The sequence below is a fragment of the Anopheles marshallii genome, chromosome 2 (assembly GCF_943734725.1).
Source record: "Anopheles marshallii chromosome 2, idAnoMarsDA_429_01, whole genome shotgun sequence".
Classification (NCBI taxonomy): Eukaryota; Metazoa; Arthropoda; class Insecta; order Diptera; family Culicidae; genus Anopheles; species Anopheles marshallii.
In genome coordinates, this window is record NC_071326.1 from 30,791,448 (window position 1) to 30,813,718 (window position 22,271).

Sequence of the window (22,271 nt, forward strand, 5' to 3'; positions counted from 1 at the left end):
GGTACCCGTGCTCCATTTAACCTCTGCACCAATTGTTTTGATACAAACTATCTACACATAATAAACCCGCGGACAAACACGTGAACGTTACCAAATCAAATGACATCTGTTAAACGTCACGCCAGTGTAGGAAAACTTTGAATAAGTACTCTCGGAAGAGTAGCAAGTAACCGAGTACACACACGCGTGTATGTTATTACCCTTTAACCAACGAGGAAGGTAAAAAAAAGGACACATTATAACCACTGCCAAAAGGGACCTCATACCGAGGGACTGTCATTAACAGTGCCAGTACTCACAAAACATAACGCACCACCTTCTCTACTTCTTCACCCCTCGTATAGGTAGGGTGAGTTTCAATAAAAAAAATACGACCACGATTGCCACAACACGGAATAAAGGATACGCATTCGATTTCGAACGAACTTATGGAGCAGGGGGAAAAAAGGACACTGTGAAGTTTTGTTCGAAGCAACAGAAGGGAAGCAGCAAATCACTACAAATGCAATAATAATGAAGCGTGTGTAAATCGTCGGCGGCCGCACGTGACTCATGAGAATTGGGAAAACTCCGGAAGTTTGGAGTAGCAACACATGTGTGCAGTGTGGAACACGAGCATCGACGCGGGAAATGTGTGAAGAAATGTCGAAACCAAAGTTTGTCTCTGCCCGAAGCGCCTAGGTAAGACAATGATCGATGAGATTTTTTTTAAGGTTTGCTTTAAATGTACTATCTCGTTGTTAGTTACAGGGTTGTTGAAGAATAGAACACAAGAGTGCGAAAGGGCATTATTATTTTTTTTAAATCGCTTGAAAAGGGTTCTTTTTTGTACGCGTTAGTTTGCCGCCACAAAAGTCATAATTCCCTGTATCTTTCCTCATTCTTACGATCTGAATTATTGATCAGTGTTACCGCTGTGCCGGGCAAGATATTAATTTCCCATCATTGCATACTCGGCTTCGACAAAAAACCGCCGCCATTGGGGACAGGTGTGCCGGAAGCACGGGACACGGTTACAATTATAATTACCCAACCCGCTACCCAGTGCGCGCGGGATTCGACCCGCCGGGAAAACAATATGACGCGTGCGGCAAATTATGCGGTAAACGGTTTGACTTTTCACTTTACCACCCCCCCGGAGGGAAAGTGGTCCGTGGCCATAATGTCAAGTAGGGCGTACTTCCAAGTGTGCAAAGCAGGGAAGGGAGTAATAAGGTGTTTTTTATTGTTTTTTTTCTTTTGGTGAAGGATATGAGGAATATTTGATGAAAATTGATATTTTTCCAAAGAAGAAAAAACATGTTGCGGTTTGAGGGGAAGTCGAAGTTTATATGGAGTAATTGATAAACTGATTAATAAGGGCAATTTCATTTGAAAATTTTAAACTTGACTTCACTGTTTGAAGAATGATTGAAATCGTTCGATGTTAGGTACTGTTCTTCGCAGTAATTTTAATCGCTCTACTAAGCTGAATCTCATCTTCGTACGCGATGGAACAGTTCAAAGTACACTCGTGGCAATTTATCAGTGTTGTGTGTGTCATGATTGAATTACCAGATACTACATTTAGGTTGAAATCAGGCTAGTACAACGACAAGCTATTGCAAATTTATCTTTCTTGGAGTAAGGAAGTATTTCAAGACATTTAGTTATGCGTATGAAAAGGGGTGTTCTTATACTAATTTCCATGAGTGTATATGCATTGTTATCATAATGCTGCGAATGTAGTATTTTCATGTAGATTTCATAAACTTTTGCAGGTCTTATGGTGATAAATGTTGTGCTACCTTTCCGATAACCTTCTGCGAACCATAAAGTAAGTATAACCACAAGATTACTGTTCGTTATAAGATAGTTCTCGTAGTAGTTGTTGTGGAAGTAGTTGTGTAATGTAGTAGTAGCATACCAACTAGCCAGATAATCAGTCATTGCTACGGGGGAATGGTCCGGATGGGATTTTGGTCCGGTCCGTTCGTGTGAAGACCGGCGCCGCTACCATCATGCCACTGGGCCGCCCCAGCAATATTACTGTTAGCAGTGAAATATAAAGAAGAAGCCTCATATATGCTTAGTACTTCAGATCTCGTCAAGCGTTTTTTAAGTGGTGGATAACAGGTATAGTTCAAAATATTGGATGAAATAAATAATAGTTAACAGTTAAGAAATGTCAGTCAGTACCCTAGCGCGTATTTCAACATCAATATTGCTGTCTGTGTTGATTTTTGACCCAAAAAAGATGGAATTTTGGACGACTTTTGTGCCATTTTTGCGTCACCTCTGCGTAAGGAAGGATTTATTAGCAGGGCTGCTGGTGGTGCTACCATCAATTCGGCGTCTGCCTCGTTAATCTTCAACGTTTTTCGCCGCTTGTTCAATCCTTGGGTAAGCATCCGCTACGTACGAGAGCCATAAACCAACGATGCCTGTGTCATCAGCGTATGTCAGGGTCTGGATTGAATTATAGAAGATTGTCCCCGAAGTTTCTACCTCAGAGTCAAGGATGGCGGATGGATTGAAGATACACTTCAATATGTTATAAATAATTGGAAAATTTAATATGGATTTAAAAAGGAACAGTCCACCCTTGCCAACAGGGCGCGGTTTCATTCAGCATAGTCAACAAATTCCGAACAATCGATCTAGAGTTTGAGTACAAATGATTCATGTTTTTCGTGTAAGCAACATAAAATGTAAAGATAAAACGCTTCACTAAACATATTGGAACATATTTCACAGCCACCAAGCGAAAGCCCACGATGAAGCTGCAGCTAATCCTTCCTGATAAAGCCCACCAATTTTGTTTGCATCCTTTCCGGGATCAGAAAACCTCCAGCATGAGTCAGTGCTTTTGTCGATACAATTATAAGGGGCTTAAAAATATTGATTAATCACTTATTGAGTATTGATATCTCGCGCGTCCCATAGTAATCGATGTCAACACATCCGCTCATTCGAAGTGTGACGGCACACACTTTCTGCGGCTCCTCATTGTTGTGTCGTGATGTTGGCGAAATGAAAAATTTGCATTTTACCAAATCATGGAGAAACGACACAGCTGCTCAAGCGAATGCAGGATGGTCCAATGGTCTAAGTCAAGAGCCAATCAAAACAACATGATGAATAATGGCGTTGTTTGATATCAAATTTATTCCTATGGAAATGCACAGCAAATGAACAGCAGGCTCTGCTTTGGGTAATTAACTCCTGCTACTGATTGCATTGTTTTGCCCGAGTTTCGTTTACGCTTCGATTTACATTAGTCAATGGTTTTATCATGAGCAATTTTTTCCCCTTAACTTAACTGGTATTTTGAGCATCTTTTCCTGCGCTTCCAAATATGCATCATTAATAATTTATAATATAATTTATAATTATCATTTATTTTTTTTCTTATCTATTTGTCAACTATACAATTCGTTTTTTATCACGTATATTTAGATAATAATTTCGAATTTTTATTACGAATCTGCGTTTTATACTTCCTTTCTTATATTATGTTTTTTTTTTATTAGAAATGTCATTTTTTTTAAACAAATTTCGAATTGTAGCTATACAGTGCAAAGACTAGCTATAAATAAATATTATCAAATGAAGATAAAAATATTACAATAAATTAATGAGTTCAAAACGATGTAAAATTCAACATGTTTTTGGAATTGGTACAAGTAATTTAATTATGTAATTGACGAAGACTGGGTACTATTCAAACAATTTTAATGCATAATTTTCTTATCGGGAAGTGATATTTACCAAACTTTTATTAATAAACGGATTTATTTCTCTTTATGTTAACCTGTTTACGGTCGGAATATCAATCTTTACGCCATATTAAAAATCACATTAGTGTCTAAACACATTTGACACATTAGCTATACTGATTGATTACTTTAAAAAATACAATTATATTTAAAAGAATAACATATCGTTGTAAATAAATATTAGTTATTGTATCTAAAAACTAATATATTTTCATGTTTTTTTCAGAAATGTTTAATGAGTGTAAAAACACATTGGAATGGAATTATAAACGAAATGATTTGAAAGCGATATTGACCAACTTCACTTATATCACTTACCAGACGGTGTAAGAGCTGTAGAAAAGAACGATTACGGCGCCAAACACCCGGAATGTTCTGCGGTGGATGACCAGCGAGGTCGTAAGTATAATTCTTGCCCTATTGATCGATGGCTAGCCGGCCATACATCAATTTTCCAACTACACTAAACAATCACACCAACAACCACACAACACACATACACCCGCACCGTTACACGACGTCTCGCGGAATGTCCTGGCTGCTTCCTGGCAACAATTGCTTGCCGTTCCGATTGACGTTCCGCGTGCAATTGATGCTCGAGCGCATGTTGTACGGCTTGTCGACTGCGTTTTTGGGGTTTGACCTCCGACCAGACGATCCTGGTCGGTGTGATCGAATCTCCGTCCCCTGCCGGGAACACCCCTCCGCCCGTCCCGCATCCTGATAGTCCAGCGGTACGGTGCCATTTTTAAAAGTAGGTGTGGTTTCGAACCGACCGATAACTGCACCGCGCATGACATTTCGCTCGAGCCCATTTCGCTCGTTGCCTCGTCGAATGGTAAGGGATCCTTCAGGGGGAACAAAGGCACGGTGGGATGATTCGCTGACGATGACTTTCTGCCCGAATCGAAGTTGTTTTGTTGGTCTGGTTCCAGTTCCCGGGACGCTGGTGCAAAAGGATAATACCCGCACATACACACACACGCGCGCGGGCGCATCAAACGGTCAGACGTCAGGGGTACGTACAAAAGGGCACCGATTGCTCTGCCAAACATGGCAGAAGGAGCGACCATTGGGATCGTCCGCTCAATGGGCCGGAAGTGTGGCTCCTCCCATGACAAGTGACACGGGCGCGGGCAAGGTGTTGGCGGGCTGTGCTTTAGGTGGATGGTTTCGGCACTGGCCAACAAACTCGCACTGCATAATTTAGCGCGCACAAACACAACAAATGCTTCCATCGAAGCGCCATGTTCCATGCGTTATGTAAGCTCAAATGAATCGTAGAACCTGTTCCAAGCCAAACGGTTGTCTGAGCCAAAGGGTGTGAGAAAAATAGGACAAATGGAGCTTGAACAGAAGCGTTCTTAAAGCGGAACGGTTATGATTGCTGTTGGAAGTAATATTTATGTTGTACAGTTTTTAAATTCAAGTACATAGGATTCTAAGGCATTCGCAAGGTTTTAGTATACTCGTCTTTTTATTGTGTGGTGCATTAAACTCGACAACTTTCTGTACACAGGTTACGCTCAAAGATCTTGGTTAAAAAGGTTCAATAACAGCGCAAATTATATATTATAGCAATTAAAACTATAAACAGCCTGTCTAACTCTAGAGCCTAGTGTTAGAGTCATCTTAATCTCGAGATGACTTCGCCATCTACATCTCTTTTCTACAGATCAATCTAGATCCAAGGATTTCCCTGATTTTCATCGACTTGGTCGGGTGAAATGCTGGTGACACTGTACTAAATTTACACCAGGGAAACGTAAAGAGTTGTAAGTCTTCAAACGCTTAACCTATCTCTGGCCTAAAGTGAAGCGAATTAGAATAGATAGATTTTTATATTTTTATTATATTTTTATAAAATAGATATTTTGTCTTGACGTCATGACTTTCATCTTCTTCTCAGATCGTTTACTAATCCACTTCCAGGAAAATTCACTTCAGAGTTGCTCTGCTGAACCCAGACTCCCGGCGGCATCCAATCTCCGGCAAATTTAGTTCCACTTGATCTATCCAACGAGCTCCCCGTGTTCCTCTACGCCTCGTGTCGAACGGGTCACTGAGAAGCAACCTTCCCGGAAGGGCATGAGTCCGGCATGCTCACCACGTGCCCCAGTCATCGTATTCTTCGGGCCTTGGCCATAGTCAGTATGTCTGCTCCGCCACACAGCTTAGTTAGCTCGTGGTTCATTCCCTTCTTAACACGTGCTGCTCACAAATATATCCAAAGAGTGGGTTAGCGTGAGGCGGCCGTTGAGGTATTGGTAGCGGCGCCGGTCTTCACTCGCCAGGACCGGTCCAAAATCCCTAAGCAAAAGAATTCCCCGTAGCATGGACTGACTGTCCGGCTACGTGGTAAAACTAAGTCTACTAAGCCAGAAATGGCAGGCATGACCTTTAGAGGGTCGTTACGCCAAGAAGTGAGAGAGAATGCGTTGACGTTCTTTGTCCTTAACATCCATGCCTCATAGCCATAGAGGTCTACCGGACGTACGGCCACAGTTTATGCTGGATTTCGTGTCTTGTTGGAATCTGCTTGATCGTAGAAGTTTCTGAAGCTCATAGTAAGCACAATTCTTCAAAATAATGCGGCTTCGAATGGTGTTGCTGATGTTGTCCGGAGTTACGACCGTACTAAGGTAGCAGAACTCCTCTACTACCACAAGATCGGCACCGTCAACTTGTTACTCTGCTCCCCAGGCGAGCTCTATCACGGTCAGAGCCTTCGGTAAGCAGGTATTTTGTGTTCGACGCATTCATCCTCGAATCCAATAACATAGGCTCTGCAATCCCTACTCCCACTCTACACTTGTACGCCGTAGGGTACCGTAATATGTCTCTCTAAATATCTGAACTTCGCGAAAAAGAACACAATGTAGGACACCAAGAAGAACCGTATCGAATCTGTTAGGTCATATGCCAAGAACAAACCAAAAATGGCAGGGCTAATTAAATTTATTTTTCTGCTACATTGGAATCGACACCGCTACTACATAAACTATCAAGCCGGTCGATCGCTGGAATAGTACAAAGTACCTATTTATAGTATTAATACTCGCTTACGTCATAGAAACATGGACGAAGTTCAAGTAAACTTCTTTGTCGTTCTCTGACGGAGAATGCCGAGAAGGATTTGAGGCCATTTTAGCTCATGAGCTTTTGAACTTTTGAGTCATTCAAATCAACAATTGACTCTCAAAAGATTACTGAACCCTCAGAGCAGTGCCGGAACAAGTTCATTGCAGGTAATTAATCTTGAATCTCTGAGAATTTCTTGAGATTTGGAATGGGTATTTAGATTCATTCATTCAAATTCGTGAAACTGAATCAGATTTACTGATCAACACTAGTAAATGTTTAGCAAAACACGGAAAGTCCCTGATCGTATAACCTTTTGAATCTTCCACACGAGATTGAGCAGGTTTATGAAACAGCTAAAATGGGATCGCGTGATGCAATAGATGTGTTGGTGTGAAAAGCCAGGAAAATAAACGATTACCGGACGACTGTGAAATTGCTTCTCCTGCTAACCAGCAATATTTTATTCTTAAAATTTGAAAGCCGTCACAGGTGTACTACTGATCGTGTAGTGTAATTTATTAGATTGTGTCTTGAGCTCACAAACGCTGTAGCATGAGCTTTCAATCGCAATCGACGAACTATTCGGTCGAATGTTTATCGCTTGGTACGTTACGATAAGCAAACAGTAAGTTGGGTTTGGCGCTAAAATACGGTCACGTTCGGTCTTGGTGTTACTGAGTTCAATTTCGTTCACAGCACAACATCATTACGATCAATAAATATGTTCATGTATATTTTCTTTTCCGATTTTATCAATTGGTTCAATATTATACAATCGTTTTGCGTAAATACCTAGATCAGTACAAAGCGTTTTGTGGTTGTTCAAGACAAACAAGAGAAGGAGAACCACCCACATCCCCATAAATGATACGCTCAGGTAGGGAAGCGATAAAGTATTGGAAAGCAATGTAACGTGATTATAACATGGTTTGCTTTTAATATAATGAAGGTAGGAACACAGCAGAATTGAAGAGTGTTAATAAGGTTGTTCCTTCCATTATTCCCTGTCCGGTGAGTCTGTGTGTGAAAGACGTTGGATTAGTTTCAGCCCTTTTGCTGTATGGAATAAATCAGTTGGCTTCTTCTCTTGTTAACTTGTCTCGCTGTATAACTTAATCCATCAGCTGGATAGTTTGGTCTGCGCATGGGAGGCACATGGTCCAGTGTGACTACTTATGCGATCCAAACGTTACCCTTGGCCCTTAGATCATTACCATGCAACAAATAACGATATTGCATCTGATGTAACACGCCAAAGCAAATTGGAACGGGAAGTAAGAAAATTTATAACGATAGATTAAGAGAAAGATAGAGAATATAGAAGCGAGCAGGTGGCGTGTGGAGAGTGGTTTGTAGAGATTAGTTCACGTGAATTAATTGTTTTCAACGAGAGCGGCTTAAACTTAACAAAAGCAACAGCACGTAGATGTGCGAAATCAAAGTAACGACTGTTCGACGAGAATGCGCTCGAACCCGGGCGGCGGACCGTACGCAAAATTGTCCAGCACAATGTCAAGGATTGCACCGTCGTCTACGAACAGACAGGGATGGACGGTTCCGCGCACGTTCAGCACCGGCACGTTCAGGTTCTTCCCGTTCAGGTAGAAATTGAGCTCGACATGATCGTACGCGACGCCTATCGTGTCCCCTTCCTGTGGCAATCCACTGTCCGGAACGGAGGCACTGCCGGGTGCAGGAAACGCTGGCGCCGATACGGGTGCTAGGTCGACAGGTACCGTGCCGCCGGTGTTGACGCTGTGACCGGGTGAGTTTTGACCCCCGTTCGGTACACCAGCGCCCTTGCTGGCATCCAGGCGGTAGATAACATCGCCACCGTGCAGTACAAGGTGGTTCGAGTTAAGACACCACGATTCCCGGTCCTTTCCACCGACCGATTGATTCAGGTCCGTCTGCTGGGTAGCGAGACCGATTGACCAGTGGCCCGATTGCTGCAGCTTCACTTCGAAGTATGATTTGGACTGGACGAGCGGCGCGTTCGCTAGTACGCCGCCAGTTCCGCAGGCTCGCAATCCGTTTTTTATTATAACCACCTCATGACCTATGCGCGGGGAGAAAGCATCAGTGAAAGAGTTCATCTGGCAAATTCGCTGCTATTAAACACTCACCCATATGTGACGAGTCCAGTTGCACTGGGTTAGCCGTTTTCGTGATGTGTACGGACTGTGCCGGCAGCACACCGTTGAGGCAACTCTTCAGACAGCAAAACATTTCACAGCCGTGTGTTTTTTCTTTAGTTAGGAAGATTGTTTCCGTTGTATGAAATGAGGTCCGGAGCTCCTGAACTACATTGTCCGTATTCTCCCGTTCGCGAAGGAAAACGAAACAGCTGCTGGAACCAATACACAGCTAGTGTTGATGTTGGGCTGTGAATGTTCTGTTAGCGTATTACGTCCACGACTGGTTAATCAATATACGTTTGGAACATGGTTTTTTCACTTTTGCAGCACTCTAAACGCTTTACTTCCGAAGGTAAAAGAGAGCGAAGAGGTACACGAACGATGTTTGTTAATATTTATGTTTTGTTGTTATTTTTTGCTTTCTTGCGCTGTCAAATTTGTGACATGTTCGAACACGGGGGTATTTCGAACTACGCGTTCGAAAACGTCACATTCCTACCCCTCTGTGTAGATTTAAACACTGAACGATTTTTTCGGATGGTCTAGTAGTTTTACTACGTTCATTGTGTATCCTATTGCCTTACTAATTTGCTCATAGCTTGGATATCCTTCAAAATGGTTTGAAATTTTATTTTAATCAAGTATTTTACTAATGTACTAGCAATGATTCTCCGATTGATGATAAGATATTCGCAATAATTCCAAAAAAGCCGTAGAATGTTGATAAAAAAGGCACAAGAAATTGCTCTAGAACCGGGTTTTGAAATTTCTAGCAGTATTTTACTACCAATTTTCTGAAGAAAGTTTTCAACTGCGCGGCGTTCCCAACAGTTTACCATTAATTCGTAAAGTATTTTTACCAGTACAAGCATCATCACCAGTAGAAGCATTACATTTCAAACACGCATTATCTTCTTTCCATTCTTTCCTAAATTAAAACACCAGTAAACACCAGTTTGTTGGTATAAACATGGGCCGGGGTATGACAATGTTAGACAGTTTATTCTTCTTTAATAAATGTGGATTTTTGTCGATTATATTCGCTATCAAGAAGTACCAGTACGACGAATATATGCAACTGCAGTGTTGAAATCCCGACCCAACGCGCTGCCACACCACACACCGTGGCGAGGATTGAACTTCAATCGTTACGGGTAAAAAAAACCCTTTACAAGAGCTACCATGCAGAGGAAAGCAGAGCAACAACAACTCCGCACAGCTTGCCCCCTTATTTTAGAGGAGCTAATGATTTTTTGCTTTATGTAGCATTCCTATGTATTCATTACATACTGTATAATTGTTTGTGTTTGTGTGTGTATATTAGTCTTCACAGAATGATACGCCCTGTTTTGTATTTGGACGCTAACGGTAGGAAAGGGTTCAATAAATTCGATTCCATCTCATACATATACGAGCCCATTGGGGTGCGGGGGTGCACCCACTGACCGCAGGTGCTTGTTTTGTGGGTTATCACTTGCAAAACGAATGCAGTCTATACGGCTTATAACGTTATTTTACGTTATTTAACGTAACAACCACAATTAGTCGGTAAGTTCTAGAAACAAAACACGGGGCGAGAAAGTTGAAATCGACCGTCTTAGCATCTTAGAAGGATTGAACCTTAACAACTGCGTTGCGCGCTCCTATTCGTTTACCTAAACCGAGATCATTTAAATGAAAATTGTCTGATTTAGTTTGCTGTGTGCATTGGTAAATCGGTTGCAGTCAGTGCGAAATAAAAACCGAGCGTGTATGCGCTCCCAACACCCGTCGCTCGAGCGGGCCGGGGGTTTGTCGTGTTTACATTTATATTTCTAAAAACAAATACAATACAAACAAACTACTTACTAGTGTTAAAACATAAAACTTTAGTCGGGAGGGTTCAATCGCGCTCTTGGCGATCATGCTCATTCTTACCACCCCAATCTTCAAACTCACCGCTGCAATCTCTATAAGTAGCTGTATAGTTAGCTAATCACTGTCATTTTTTTTTAGCAGTTTTCGTTCTCTCTCTTCCTCTCTCACCTTCTCTGTCTCTCCACATACCTCACCAGCAGGAGTTAATAAATAATTGTCATTAAATTAAGCGATCACCATCGGCGTGTGTCGCACACGCGTGTTGAGTTGTACACCACTACTGTACGCATCTCGCAACGGCTAAATTAAGCTCTGGCTGTATCTCATCGCTCATCGAAGGGCATGGGACACACCGATGTCCACATACCGTTTGTTTGCTTATTCGTTACAATTACAATCACTAGTCTCACCAAATGGAATACCCGAGGACAACACCTCTCCCTTATGGGTCTCCTTCCATATTCCTCTATATATCCTTTCGAAGGATAGTAAGCTTTTATTTAGTATATGTACACAAACACCGCACCGCTGGCAATTGTAGCACACGTACACCATTACGCCAATAGAATGTAAATATGGGTACGTGTATTCTATGTGTATTTATCGATGAAGGTGGTGAACATAGTATTGAAACAATTAGTGGTAGTACTTTTTGATTATTGCTATAGTAGTTAGCCTTTTAATAGTGTTTTGTATGTCCCCACTCTTTGTTGTTGTTCTCGTAAAGGTGGTTCCTTTGGACCGATCGCGCGGTTGCTTTTGTGTTTTGTGTCATTCGTTTGTTACAGCGTCGCCTCGTATACAAATGTGTGACTTCGTCGCGTGAAGATCCCGACCCCTTTACAATCCTGTTGCTGCTGCTGTACGCTTTATACGCCGGCCTCTACACACCAACAACAGTGATAATAAAAGCAGATCGAGTTCAGAGTGTGGTGGTGGTGTTTCTATCTTTCCCCCCCACAGTGGTACCGCCTATTAATCCTAGTGATTGCTTTTAGCAAAACTCATTCATAATACCTTTGTTTTTTTTTTAAATGCAGTTTTGTGTGGGGATCATGCCAATACGTGCCCGGCAGGATATTTTCCAAAGCCAGACTTTATCTCGCAAGGCTCGGGAGAGGAGGGTACAACAGTTGGGAGTAAGGGTACCTTTACCTACACTATAGAGCAGTTGTACGGTAGATAACAGTTTGTATGCCACAAGGATCGGATGTCACAGCGAAATTATGCGTGTGCGTGTGTGTGTGAGTGTGTGTGTGTATCTCAGTTTTCGTATGGTGGCTGTTGTTGAAACAAAAGCCAATCTCACACATGGAATGTTTCTCTCCCCCTTTTTGCATACAACATTTTCACCCATCGCACGGTTGGGGACTCACGTTCCTTTTTTTTTACATTAAACACTAACTATACAAAACATTGGCCCAGCTCCATGTAGCGACAACTGCCGCACGAACATAAAAGCTAGGTGTGACTTTTCGGGGGGAGAGAGAGAGAGACAGACACGGATGGAAATCAACTGTCCAAAAAGTGTGAGACCATCAAGCCTTCGTCTACTCTCATCAGGGCGCTGATGGACGATTGGAACACAACCACATGGATGGCACGGGGGTTTTGCAACTGCAACTTTCATTCTCTATCGCTTCAGGTTGGAATGAAACCCTCTAATCGTGGCCACTACCAAACAGCACAAACACACGCGCGCACACACACATATATCTATAAATATAAACACGTTTACACGTTCTCGTGCTCACTGTTCGCGATGAATTGGGCTGAGCAGCGGTTATCCTTTTTGCTGCTGGTGCGCTGCTGTACCGTCCGGCAGATCCAGGCAAACAGGATGACTAGCACTAGCAACAGTGTTGCCATTACGTAAACCAGCATCGAGAGCTGCGTGTCCGTTATTGCCGTCACTTCGACGGGCGAAAGCAGCACGCTGAGGTTAAGCTTTTGGGCCGAATTGCCCGACACTATCTGGCACCGGTAGCGGCCATAATGGTGCGTCTGGATGTTCGGTATCGATAGGTAGGATCCGATGATTTGTCCTTCCTCCCTGTGTGGGTAATGCAGACAAAAGAAAAGCAAATGGTTAGTGGTGTGTGAGGTGCCCGCTAATGCCTTAGCGTACGTGGAATCAAAACCGTCACTCAAACACAGTCTTCTAATGGTAGATGAAGGTGAACATAATGAACACTCCAAAGTGCACTAATTCAGCACTAATAGTGTTGAAGACGCTCCCTCTCTCTGTCACTGTCTATCTATATCTATGCAAGCAACAGCAACGTCATTCATCATCATCTTGTGCAGAAGACCGCATCCTTACCTAGTCACGTTCACCTGCATACTGTCGCTAACGTTGTGCGGATGGTCGTCGAACATTTGATTCCACACGATCTCGTTGGTTGCGTCCGGCAAGTAGAGGTTGCCGACGAACGCCTCACAGTAGAACCGCACACTTTCGCCCACGCTCACCGTCAGATCCTTCGGCCGGAAGGTAGGCATCGGGTTGTCCAATTGATCTAAAACAAAACAAAAATGGGAACAATTCATCAAACATTCGCCTGATTTTGCTGGCGCGCGTTTGTTCCGGAACTATGCAGGCCAGGATGTTATAGTGGACGTTATGTGTCCGTATCTTACCCTGGAACCGCAGTTCGATTTCATGTTTGATTGCGTGGGTTTCGTTTCGCAATATGCAGCTGTAGTTGCCGATGTCGTTCTCCTTCAGCCGGATACTGAAGATCGTCTGGTTGGCCGCTGCCGGATTCACGATGAACGATGAAACGTCACTGCTCCAGGGCTGCGGTTTATTGTCCTTGAACCTGCAAAACAAACCGTAGGAACGATTAACGGGAGTTGAACTCGTGCTCGATTGAGAAGTATTGCAAATGTTGATTCAGTGTAATGTTGGGAAGATTGCCTATCGGGCCAACTGGTCAGAGCCTTAGCTAACGCCACTTGAAACAAAAATGTTAGTTTTTCCCCAAATTTGGTTTTTGAATATGCTTTTTTGGCTAAGATTTTTCCTGATTCTGTCCACATCTTCCGAGTGCCATTAGGTTGGTTGGTGGTCTTCGGAAAAACGTTATAATTATCCAGTCCAGAAGTAATTTTTGCAAGTCGCTCCTACTTGGTTTTGACATACAGTTTCACAATACACGGTGCCATCTACTTCTCCAGGTACTTCTGCACTGTTTGGACAACAGCTTCAACATTCGGGAGACCGCAAGAATCACATTGTCTTCGACCTTCATCTTTAGGTTCTGCTGCACTTTACTGTGATGTCTACTATCGCAACGCAAATTCTCTGACAAATCGTAATAGTCTCTGATGTTGTGGCCTGGACAAGATTGCTACTTGGCACTCATAGCCTTTCTTAAGATAGGAGAATACCTAAAGGAAGTCAAATCGTCTTCGGTTCGGTGTGGTGAAAGCAATTGCCTGCATTTACTGTTTCGCTAGTGGCCGTGACAAACTCAATGATAACGTTGTCAAATTTGTCTGGACATAGTGGAATAAGCTACAACATACAATGCAGTGCTGGGTACGCTTCTAGGTGGCAGAGAACTAGTATGAAAAATCGGTGAAGTTTTTCGTTTTTTTGTAATGCTTATTTGCTTAGGAACTATGGACTTTCAACGATCGTTTTACACATTGATCAACATTGAATTTAACTCGTTATGATCGTTTTATCTGGTGGATATTGCATAAACATTAGTGTAATGAGACATTATTAAAATATTAATTAAGCAAACCAAATTGTTCGTTTGAACAAAGTTACAGTACACTGAAGACCCCCTCCCCCCCGCCAATGCTGAGGTACCGCTAACGTGTAGCTCGCTTCGGCCGGAGAATAAAACGCTCAATCCACCACCCCAAATTATCACCCTCCTTTTAATTAATCCTGCGCATCGCATTTAACCCATTAATCATCGAACAAACAACCTGAAAACCAATCAAATACTCGTCGTTCATCACCCATAAAAGGTTGCTTAAAATGTCGGAAACAAAACAAAAACGCGACACCCGAGGAAACGGTTCAATGTGTCGATATTTAATCCCGTCCGCGCGTGTGTGTGTGTGTTTCAATGGGTTTGGAAAATTAAACCACTTACACAAGAAAAAAAACACAATACAAAAATTAATGCAAACAACCCCGCGTTCATCAACTTTCATAACGTGTACAAGTCGGTGTCAGTTTCCAACGATTTGCATCCTTTTTTCACCGTATAATTTGTACCCTGGAATAATAATGATTTATCACTGCCTCTCCCCCTTTGGCGGGGGTGGTGGGTTGGGTGGAAAATGGAAAAGTAAAATAAAAGTAAAATGCCGACGATGGCACAACTTCCCAAAAGCGGAGGCATAACAATTTCATCATTATAATTGCGAGCATGCAGCGGACGCTTCTCGTACACATCATCGTCATGCCCTTGCGTCAGGCGAATGGTTGGCGATATCGGTGATATATATGGAGTATCTGGTTCCATCGTCGGTAGTATTGGTAATTAATTAGAGTATTTTCAGCGCGCACTTTTCCATGGCTCATCGGTAAGTAATGCTGGCTTATTAGACTGAACATTTCATGATTTTCATCGCTTGAGCGCAACAAAAACCGCTGCAACGGAACGTTGGACGATATTGCGGTGCATCATCATCTGCCGTATGTGCACCGTACAATAATCTAAACAGTGCGCAAACTAGTTCATTTGATATTGGAATAGAAATGAGCTTCAACTCGCCAAATGTTTCTAAATATCTGCTTGTTCAGAAATGGAAAAAAAAACTGCCCATTTTTATTGCGAATCAATTATCGCATGGTTTAGGCTGTCCCACCCACATTAGACGGTATCACCATTCTGCCCTACCAGTGGACAATGTTTGCCAAATTATTTGAAGTTTGGAAATCGTTATGAGGCCTTCGTTTAGCATTATACGGTCAATATTGGACATGTGTTTACGTTCCACTGAACTACCGATGTAGTTCTCCTCATGACATTTTGTGCTGTGTGTACATGGTGCATATTGTTCAAAATATTACTGCCTAAGTACAGCATTTTTTACGACCATATTGTGTGTGTGTGTGTGCTGTATGCGAGGTCCAGTTCAAGTCCAGTCCAGTTCAACTACGTAACACTATCTGTCAACAGCGTCTTCTTCTTCTTCTTCTTCTTGTTTTAGCGAGGTTTGTCACGGTTCGGCACAAGAATCCAGCTACCTGGGCCTTCCTGCACTATTTCGTGATTTTGTTAACACAAATACCTCTTCATATGTGGACCGACAACTATGGCCATATGTCCCTATTTGTTACAGTATCCTATGGTGTTTCGCTAACTTTTTGGGGTTTTAAGGTTTTGTTGTTGTTGTATTTTTAAGCTTTGACATTTCGATTGTGTGGGTTAATTTGGCTTTTGTTTATAACTTGTGGTGCTTTACTTTGTTACTATGTCCCTTCTTTTAGCCTTTTTTCTGTTTTGGTCTATGATGTTATTTTAGAATGTAATTTTGTTTGTTTGGATGAATTTTAATATTTTTTTGATATCTCCTATTTTTTTAGATTTCCAACTATTGATGAAGAGTTCTTCTGATGGTAGTTTTTCTTTTCTTCTTTCTGTTCCGTATCTCATGAGGTAAAAAATTCTGTGTGTGGCTGTATCTGGACTATTGCATGTTCTACATAGGCCTTCATCTGTTAGTTTGAATTTGTGTAGCCAATATTTACTATAGTCGTGTCCGGAAATCAGTCTGTTGATTATTTTGATCTCTTTCGGTTTTAGTTTCATTTTGTTGTGTCACATTTTTTTTCCTATGTTTCTCTGATATTTTTGGTATTTTTTGCCTTTGATTACACACATGTCCGTGAACCACCTATCTGTTTCTATTTTGGCCTTTTCTTGTAAGATTCCTATTGCATCTTTTGGACGAATTAGGTTGTTTATTATATGACTACTTTGAGCTATGACTATGAGCATAAAAAGTATCGAAACACGCAGTATAAACATCCAGTGTGTCAGTGAATCTAAACGACATTTTCTACAGTTGAGTTGGGATTTTACAGAGTTGGAATCCAGTGTTCCAGTGGTGAATAGGGTTAACAGGCGTTAAGAATTGTTAAGAATTTATTTAATAACATAACCTTACCTACCGCATTACATGATTGCAGTTTACTTCACCCAAGGATGACTCATGTATCCATTATACACTTAACAACTGTCAACTATTCTTTATAGTAGCATTAGAAATTAAATTAAATGTCAGTAGATGAGACTGTAAAGTGCAGCAGCAACCTACAGATAAAGATCACGTTCAAAGCGACTTGATCGTTTTACCAAAAGGTGCGAGCAGCCGACCAAACCGATAACGAAGTCATTAGACATGAGTGACATTGTTATGGACAAGCGTAAATCGAAACCGGCCGTATCTGAGCAGCGATTGCCACCTAGAAGGGGTTGTTGGTGATCTAAATAGCCTACGTAATACTGGACAGACGTGCGTGTCGTGTGGTGGAGGTCGCGGGAGTCCTCCGCCAAGATGATAAATATTAACGACTTTCACACCACCAGCAGGCCTTCGTACTAGCTGTAATCGATGATCAACGAAATGGAAATGAGCTGTCTCGACCATTATCGTTTGGCGTGTACTGTGTTATCGTTTGTGGCGGTGTGTGTTGTGCAATAGAACTATTTTCGACAAACCTCAATGAGAGAACCTACTCTAACCCAATTTCAAGATCAAAACGGATGTTCGCATCCATCGTGAGAACCGCGAGGATGTTCGTAGGATTTGGCATAAGAACGATCTCCGGTTGATCGACGATCTTGGCTAGTACGAAGGACAATGAGCAACGTCACATGCCAGCTGATGGTGGATGGAAAACTCTCAGGGCCCTTTGCTACCACAAAGGGTTTGCGCCAAGGAGATGGACTAGCTTGTCTAATCTTCAACCTAGCGCTAGAGAAGGCTATCCGGCGGCTCTGAGGAGGAAATTTCGGGGACAATCTTCTGTAATTCAATCCAGATCCGGACATACGCTGATGACATAGACATCATTGGTTTACGGCTCTCGTACGTAGCGGTTGCCTGCCAAAGGATTGAGCAGGCGACGGAAATGCTCGGCTTGAAGATTAACGAGGCAGACGCCAAGTTGATGGAAGCAACACCAGTAGCCTTGCTAACAAATGCTATCTTACGCAGGAGTGACGTACAGATGACGCAGAAGTCGTCCAAAATTTCATCTATTTTGGGTCAAAAGTTGACTAGGATGTGCTGGCTGCCAGGTGGTCTTTCTACAGTCTGAGGAAACTTCTCCACTCAAAACACCTGTCGCGATGACCGAAGTTGGGAATATATAGACCTTATATACGCCTCTGAGACATGGACTTTGTCCAAAACTGACGAAACCCTCTTAGATGGATGGATGCCTAGAAGGATTTTTGATCCCATATGTGTGGAAGGACAATGGAGGAGCTGCTACAATGACGAGCTCAATGAGCTGTACGGCGAATTCACTGTCGTACAGCGGATTAGACTCGTCAGGCTGCGGTGGGCTGGTCACGTCAAGAGAATGACACCGGACGACCGAGCCCTTAAAGTCCTTCTAGGTAGTCAACATGAACAGAGGAGGTAGAGGTAGACTGAAATTAAGAAAATGTATCCCAAATGTACAAATCGAATGGTACAAATCAGATGATTAGAATGAATTGTTACATTTTTATGGCATTGAACAAATCGAACACCGGTGCCTCAATCGCCCCAGCAGCAACTACATCCACCATCTCGGAACGAGATGCAGTCCCGCAGTCAATACAGCAGGCTCTCATCCCACGGCAGTGAAGTGTCAACGTCTGGACAGTATTCAACCGTACGGTGATCATCCATCGCAAACACACAACAAACGAAACTTTGTCGCGGTGACTGGGCATTGATTTGCATACTAAACATACACCGCGACAAACTAACGAAAGCCGCATGCCGAACAGGGAAGTTCGGCCGTGCGGTCACCGACGGGCATCGTTCACGCCGGGACGGCGATGACGAAACCAAAAGCTAAAAGCTACAGCAAGTTAGAAGCAGCACCCGTCTATAAGACCTGATTGGCGGCAGGGGGTATCACCGGTGATGCGAGCAACTCGCTACGCCACTGCAACGGCAGGAATTGGAATTTGCGTAGCACATTTGCATCCGATGCAACGGAACGGAGGAAACGGTGAGAAGGCAACAAAGCATCGTCAGCTGGCCTTTTTTTTTGCCGCAGCTTCGCGTGTACCACGGTGTTATCGGTTGTCCGTCATCTTTCCCCGGAATTCTCGAAGTCTCCGTCGCATCAGATGCGTGGTCCCGGTTGCGCCCTAGCAATCCCTTTGGGGGGAAATGGTTCGTATTATGCTAGTTTTTTTTTTTTGCTCGTTTTGTTTTAACAATTCGAATGCAATAATATATCCCCATCGCTGCATCCCGGAAATCTACCATCGGCAGACGGAAGAATGTACTGTGTGTGTGTGTGCATTGCTGCAACGGCATCGCAGTGCAGAGTGATCATAAGCACATAGTGCGATAAAAACAGACAATGGTGTTCAGGGGGAAAAAAAAGATTTATTAAGGATTCCAGGGAAAGGAGGACACCATAATGTTGTCCCTCCCTTCCCGGTTGATAGCGAAGCAAGTCTTCTGTTATGCAAAACAAATATTCCTCCCTGTGTCCGTGGGCCGCGGCATGGGAAGACCTTCATCGTTCAGACGCAGCACATGCCAATCCAACACACCCTCCCCCTTCGCCCCCCCCGTGGTGGCCACCTCGGGGAGACGGCAGCAACGGTGGGCGCGAATCATTTTGTGTATTGTCTGATATACGGTGGTACGTACAAGAAAGCGAGCGTGAGAAGTGTGAGAATTGGAACTTGATCCACAAACCACCGTCATCCACCACCATCGCAGCAACACGACCCCGGAGTGGAGTGTACGTGCTGGGCGTCGAATCTGGCGGTTTTGAGGTTTTAGGTGGTACAATAATATGAAGCATACCCCCCTCCCCCGTCATCCACCGACACCCGGGCCCGGTGTTGGTCTATGCGGTCTCAGGTGAGGAAACTAAATCAGCATAAACACGGAATGGGAGGTTCAATGAAGCAGCTGGACCGGATCCGATTACATCACGTTTGCCAACTACTTTTCGCCACATTCGCCGCCGTGACGTTTGGGAAGACTGGCGGAAGACCCTGCTGCTGTTATGATGTGTCTGTCAGCCGGGTTGGGCGGCACTTCTCACCAGTCGAACAACCAACAAACACACCGTGAGAGGGTATATGATCAGCTCCCCGCTACCTCCCCCAAGACCAACTCCCGTCCCTTACCTTCTGTGTCGCATCTTTTAATTTGACACTTTCGGTGCCAATAATGAGCGTCAATGAGTGAAAAGCCAGCTCCGCTTCCTGTCCCCAGGTGGGGGTCTTGATGCCCCCCCCTAGTGGTAACCCGATATCAATCCCCATTTGAGAAGCTTGTGTCGGCGGCAGATTGGTAGCGAACGGGCGGACAGAAAATGTAGCGACACTGGCGGCACTGAGCTGCCACAAAGTGGTCCTAATAACACATGGGGACCCGGGGATGTCTTTTTTTTTTGTTGTTCAGTTGTTACACTACCAATACACCGCTCCAGGGACGAGAAGGACAAAATCTCCGTAAACACCCGTGTCCGGGGAGAGCGCGAGAGTCGGAGGTTTGCCGTTTTTGCCCTGGGAAGAATGTCTCCACAGAAGCACCGAACCGCAGTGTTGCTTTGTCTTGAAGGGTTTCGTTCGTTGGTTCAAAAGGCGAAACCGATCGAGAGCATTCGAACGGGCGGTGGTGTCCAATTTCCGATCGAACGCTCGCCGGGACACACGGGTTTGTCCCGTCGCCTTTTTCTGTGGTGAGATGTCTTGCGAGGCGAAAGACGTTGCCCACTCGTTGCTACTGCCCTAGGAAGGGGACATTGCAACCTTGATGGCTTTGCCAGGGTGCCGCCAGGGGTATCATTTTTACCAACGTGTAACTCCTCCACCCAAAGCTAGCGGAAGCAAGGTGTGCCGTGGCTCGAATTCTTAGGAATCTCCTCCAAACCAACCGTTCGTTTTTCGCCCCTCACCAATACACCAATGTCAACTGGCGCCGCTAACAGCACCGACAGCTATTGCAATGATGTGAGGGGATGCAGAATTCTAGTGCACGATCCCTCGCTAAAAAAAACTTCCATCCCCTCGCCACCCTTGTGCCCATATATCTCGTCCCACCACCGACGCACAGCAATCGTTACGATCGGAAAGCTATAACTAACGAGTTAATTAGCACTCGCTCACATCGGCGCATGAGAGTCGTTCTAAGGAACTAGCGGGTGTGGCGGCGGATGGATTTCCAGGAATCGGGAAACCGGTCACAGCAACAAAAAAAAAAGCAAATCCACCCTCGATATCGGATCACCAATCTTGCTTACCAACCGCCATTCGTTGCTGGTCGATGATGAGATGCTGGTAGGAAATTTGCTACTAGTACAGCTAATGAATGCTATTACGGCGAAGAAAAACGTAAGGCGGCACAAAAAAACACACACTCACTCACATCTCAACGAAGGTGCATCTTTTGAATTCTTGCACCCACCGTTGATCTCAGGGTCGCTGCTTGCAAGCGCTGAGCCAATTCCGGGAACGATGTGGCGGATGGGTGCCCGCTAAATAAAACATAAACAAACACACACTCAATGTGTATACAATCAACTGCCCCGGCACAGCGGGGCCAGAGCAATGGTGATAATAATTTGTTTCACAGAATTTTGCGTGCGCAAACATCGCTGCATCAGTGATAGACAAACGCCGCCGATTGGCGTTATCGTTTCGTAGTAAAACCAAACCGTCAGCCATCGTGTGTATGCGCGTCCGATAGCGGAGTGGTGCACCACGAAGGTACCACTGCCGTGACTTTTTACATTTTTAGCTTAAAAGGAAAAACAGATGATGCTGGTGAAGAGGTGCGCAGAGTTAGTGTTTGTGCCAAAAGATGACGGTATCGTGAACCTCTTGCGATTCTTTGAAAAGATTAAACGAACTGGGTTCGTAAAAAAGATTGGACGATTTCTTAAAAGTGACTAGATACGGCTATCCAAAATTGAAGAAGAAAAAAACCGAACTAGTTCCCGACCAATACAAAAATGTACTGAACTGAACTGAGCGGAAACGCTCAACGAAGGGAATTACTCATGCGACGATTGATCAGTATACAAACATATCGGAAGAATAGAATTTGTCGAACTTCTCAGCTTGAGTCTTTGCTAAAAAGGTTCGACGTAGTGATGGGAATGTTCCATTTTGTTCCCGGAACGGTACGGAACCAGGTGCTTTTCTGAAAGGAACGGAACGAAGCTTAAAAAACAAACGAACGAACGAATCGAACGAAAGAACGAAAT

The 22,271-nt window shown here is 43.7% G+C and overlaps 2 protein-coding genes across 2 annotated transcripts in view; both read right to left on the bottom strand.

The window, feature by feature from the left end:
* Positions 1-8,278: 8,278 nt before the first annotated feature.
* LOC128707711 (SPRY domain-containing protein 7) lies at positions 8,279-9,071 on the bottom strand. Its single transcript, XM_053802670.1, has 2 exons — positions 8,969-9,071; positions 8,279-8,901 (listed from the first exon to the last, which is right to left on the bottom strand). The coding sequence occupies exons 1-2, from the start codon at positions 9,069-9,071 to the stop codon at positions 8,279-8,281; spliced, it is 726 nt and encodes a 241-aa protein (XP_053658645.1).
* Positions 9,072-12,571: 3,500 nt separating this feature from the next.
* LOC128708578 (interleukin-1 receptor accessory protein-like 1-B) overlaps positions 12,572-22,271 on the bottom strand; it is a 31,038-nt gene continuing 21,338 nt past the window's right edge. The window contains exons 2-4 of the mRNA XM_053803557.1: positions 13,478-13,659; positions 13,161-13,356; positions 12,572-12,890 (exon numbers count right to left, since the gene is read on the bottom strand). Of these exons, the coding sequence (XP_053659532.1) occupies positions 12,572-12,890; positions 13,161-13,356; positions 13,478-13,659 (697 nt within the window). The remainder of the gene's footprint in view (positions 12,891-13,160; positions 13,357-13,477; positions 13,660-22,271) is intronic.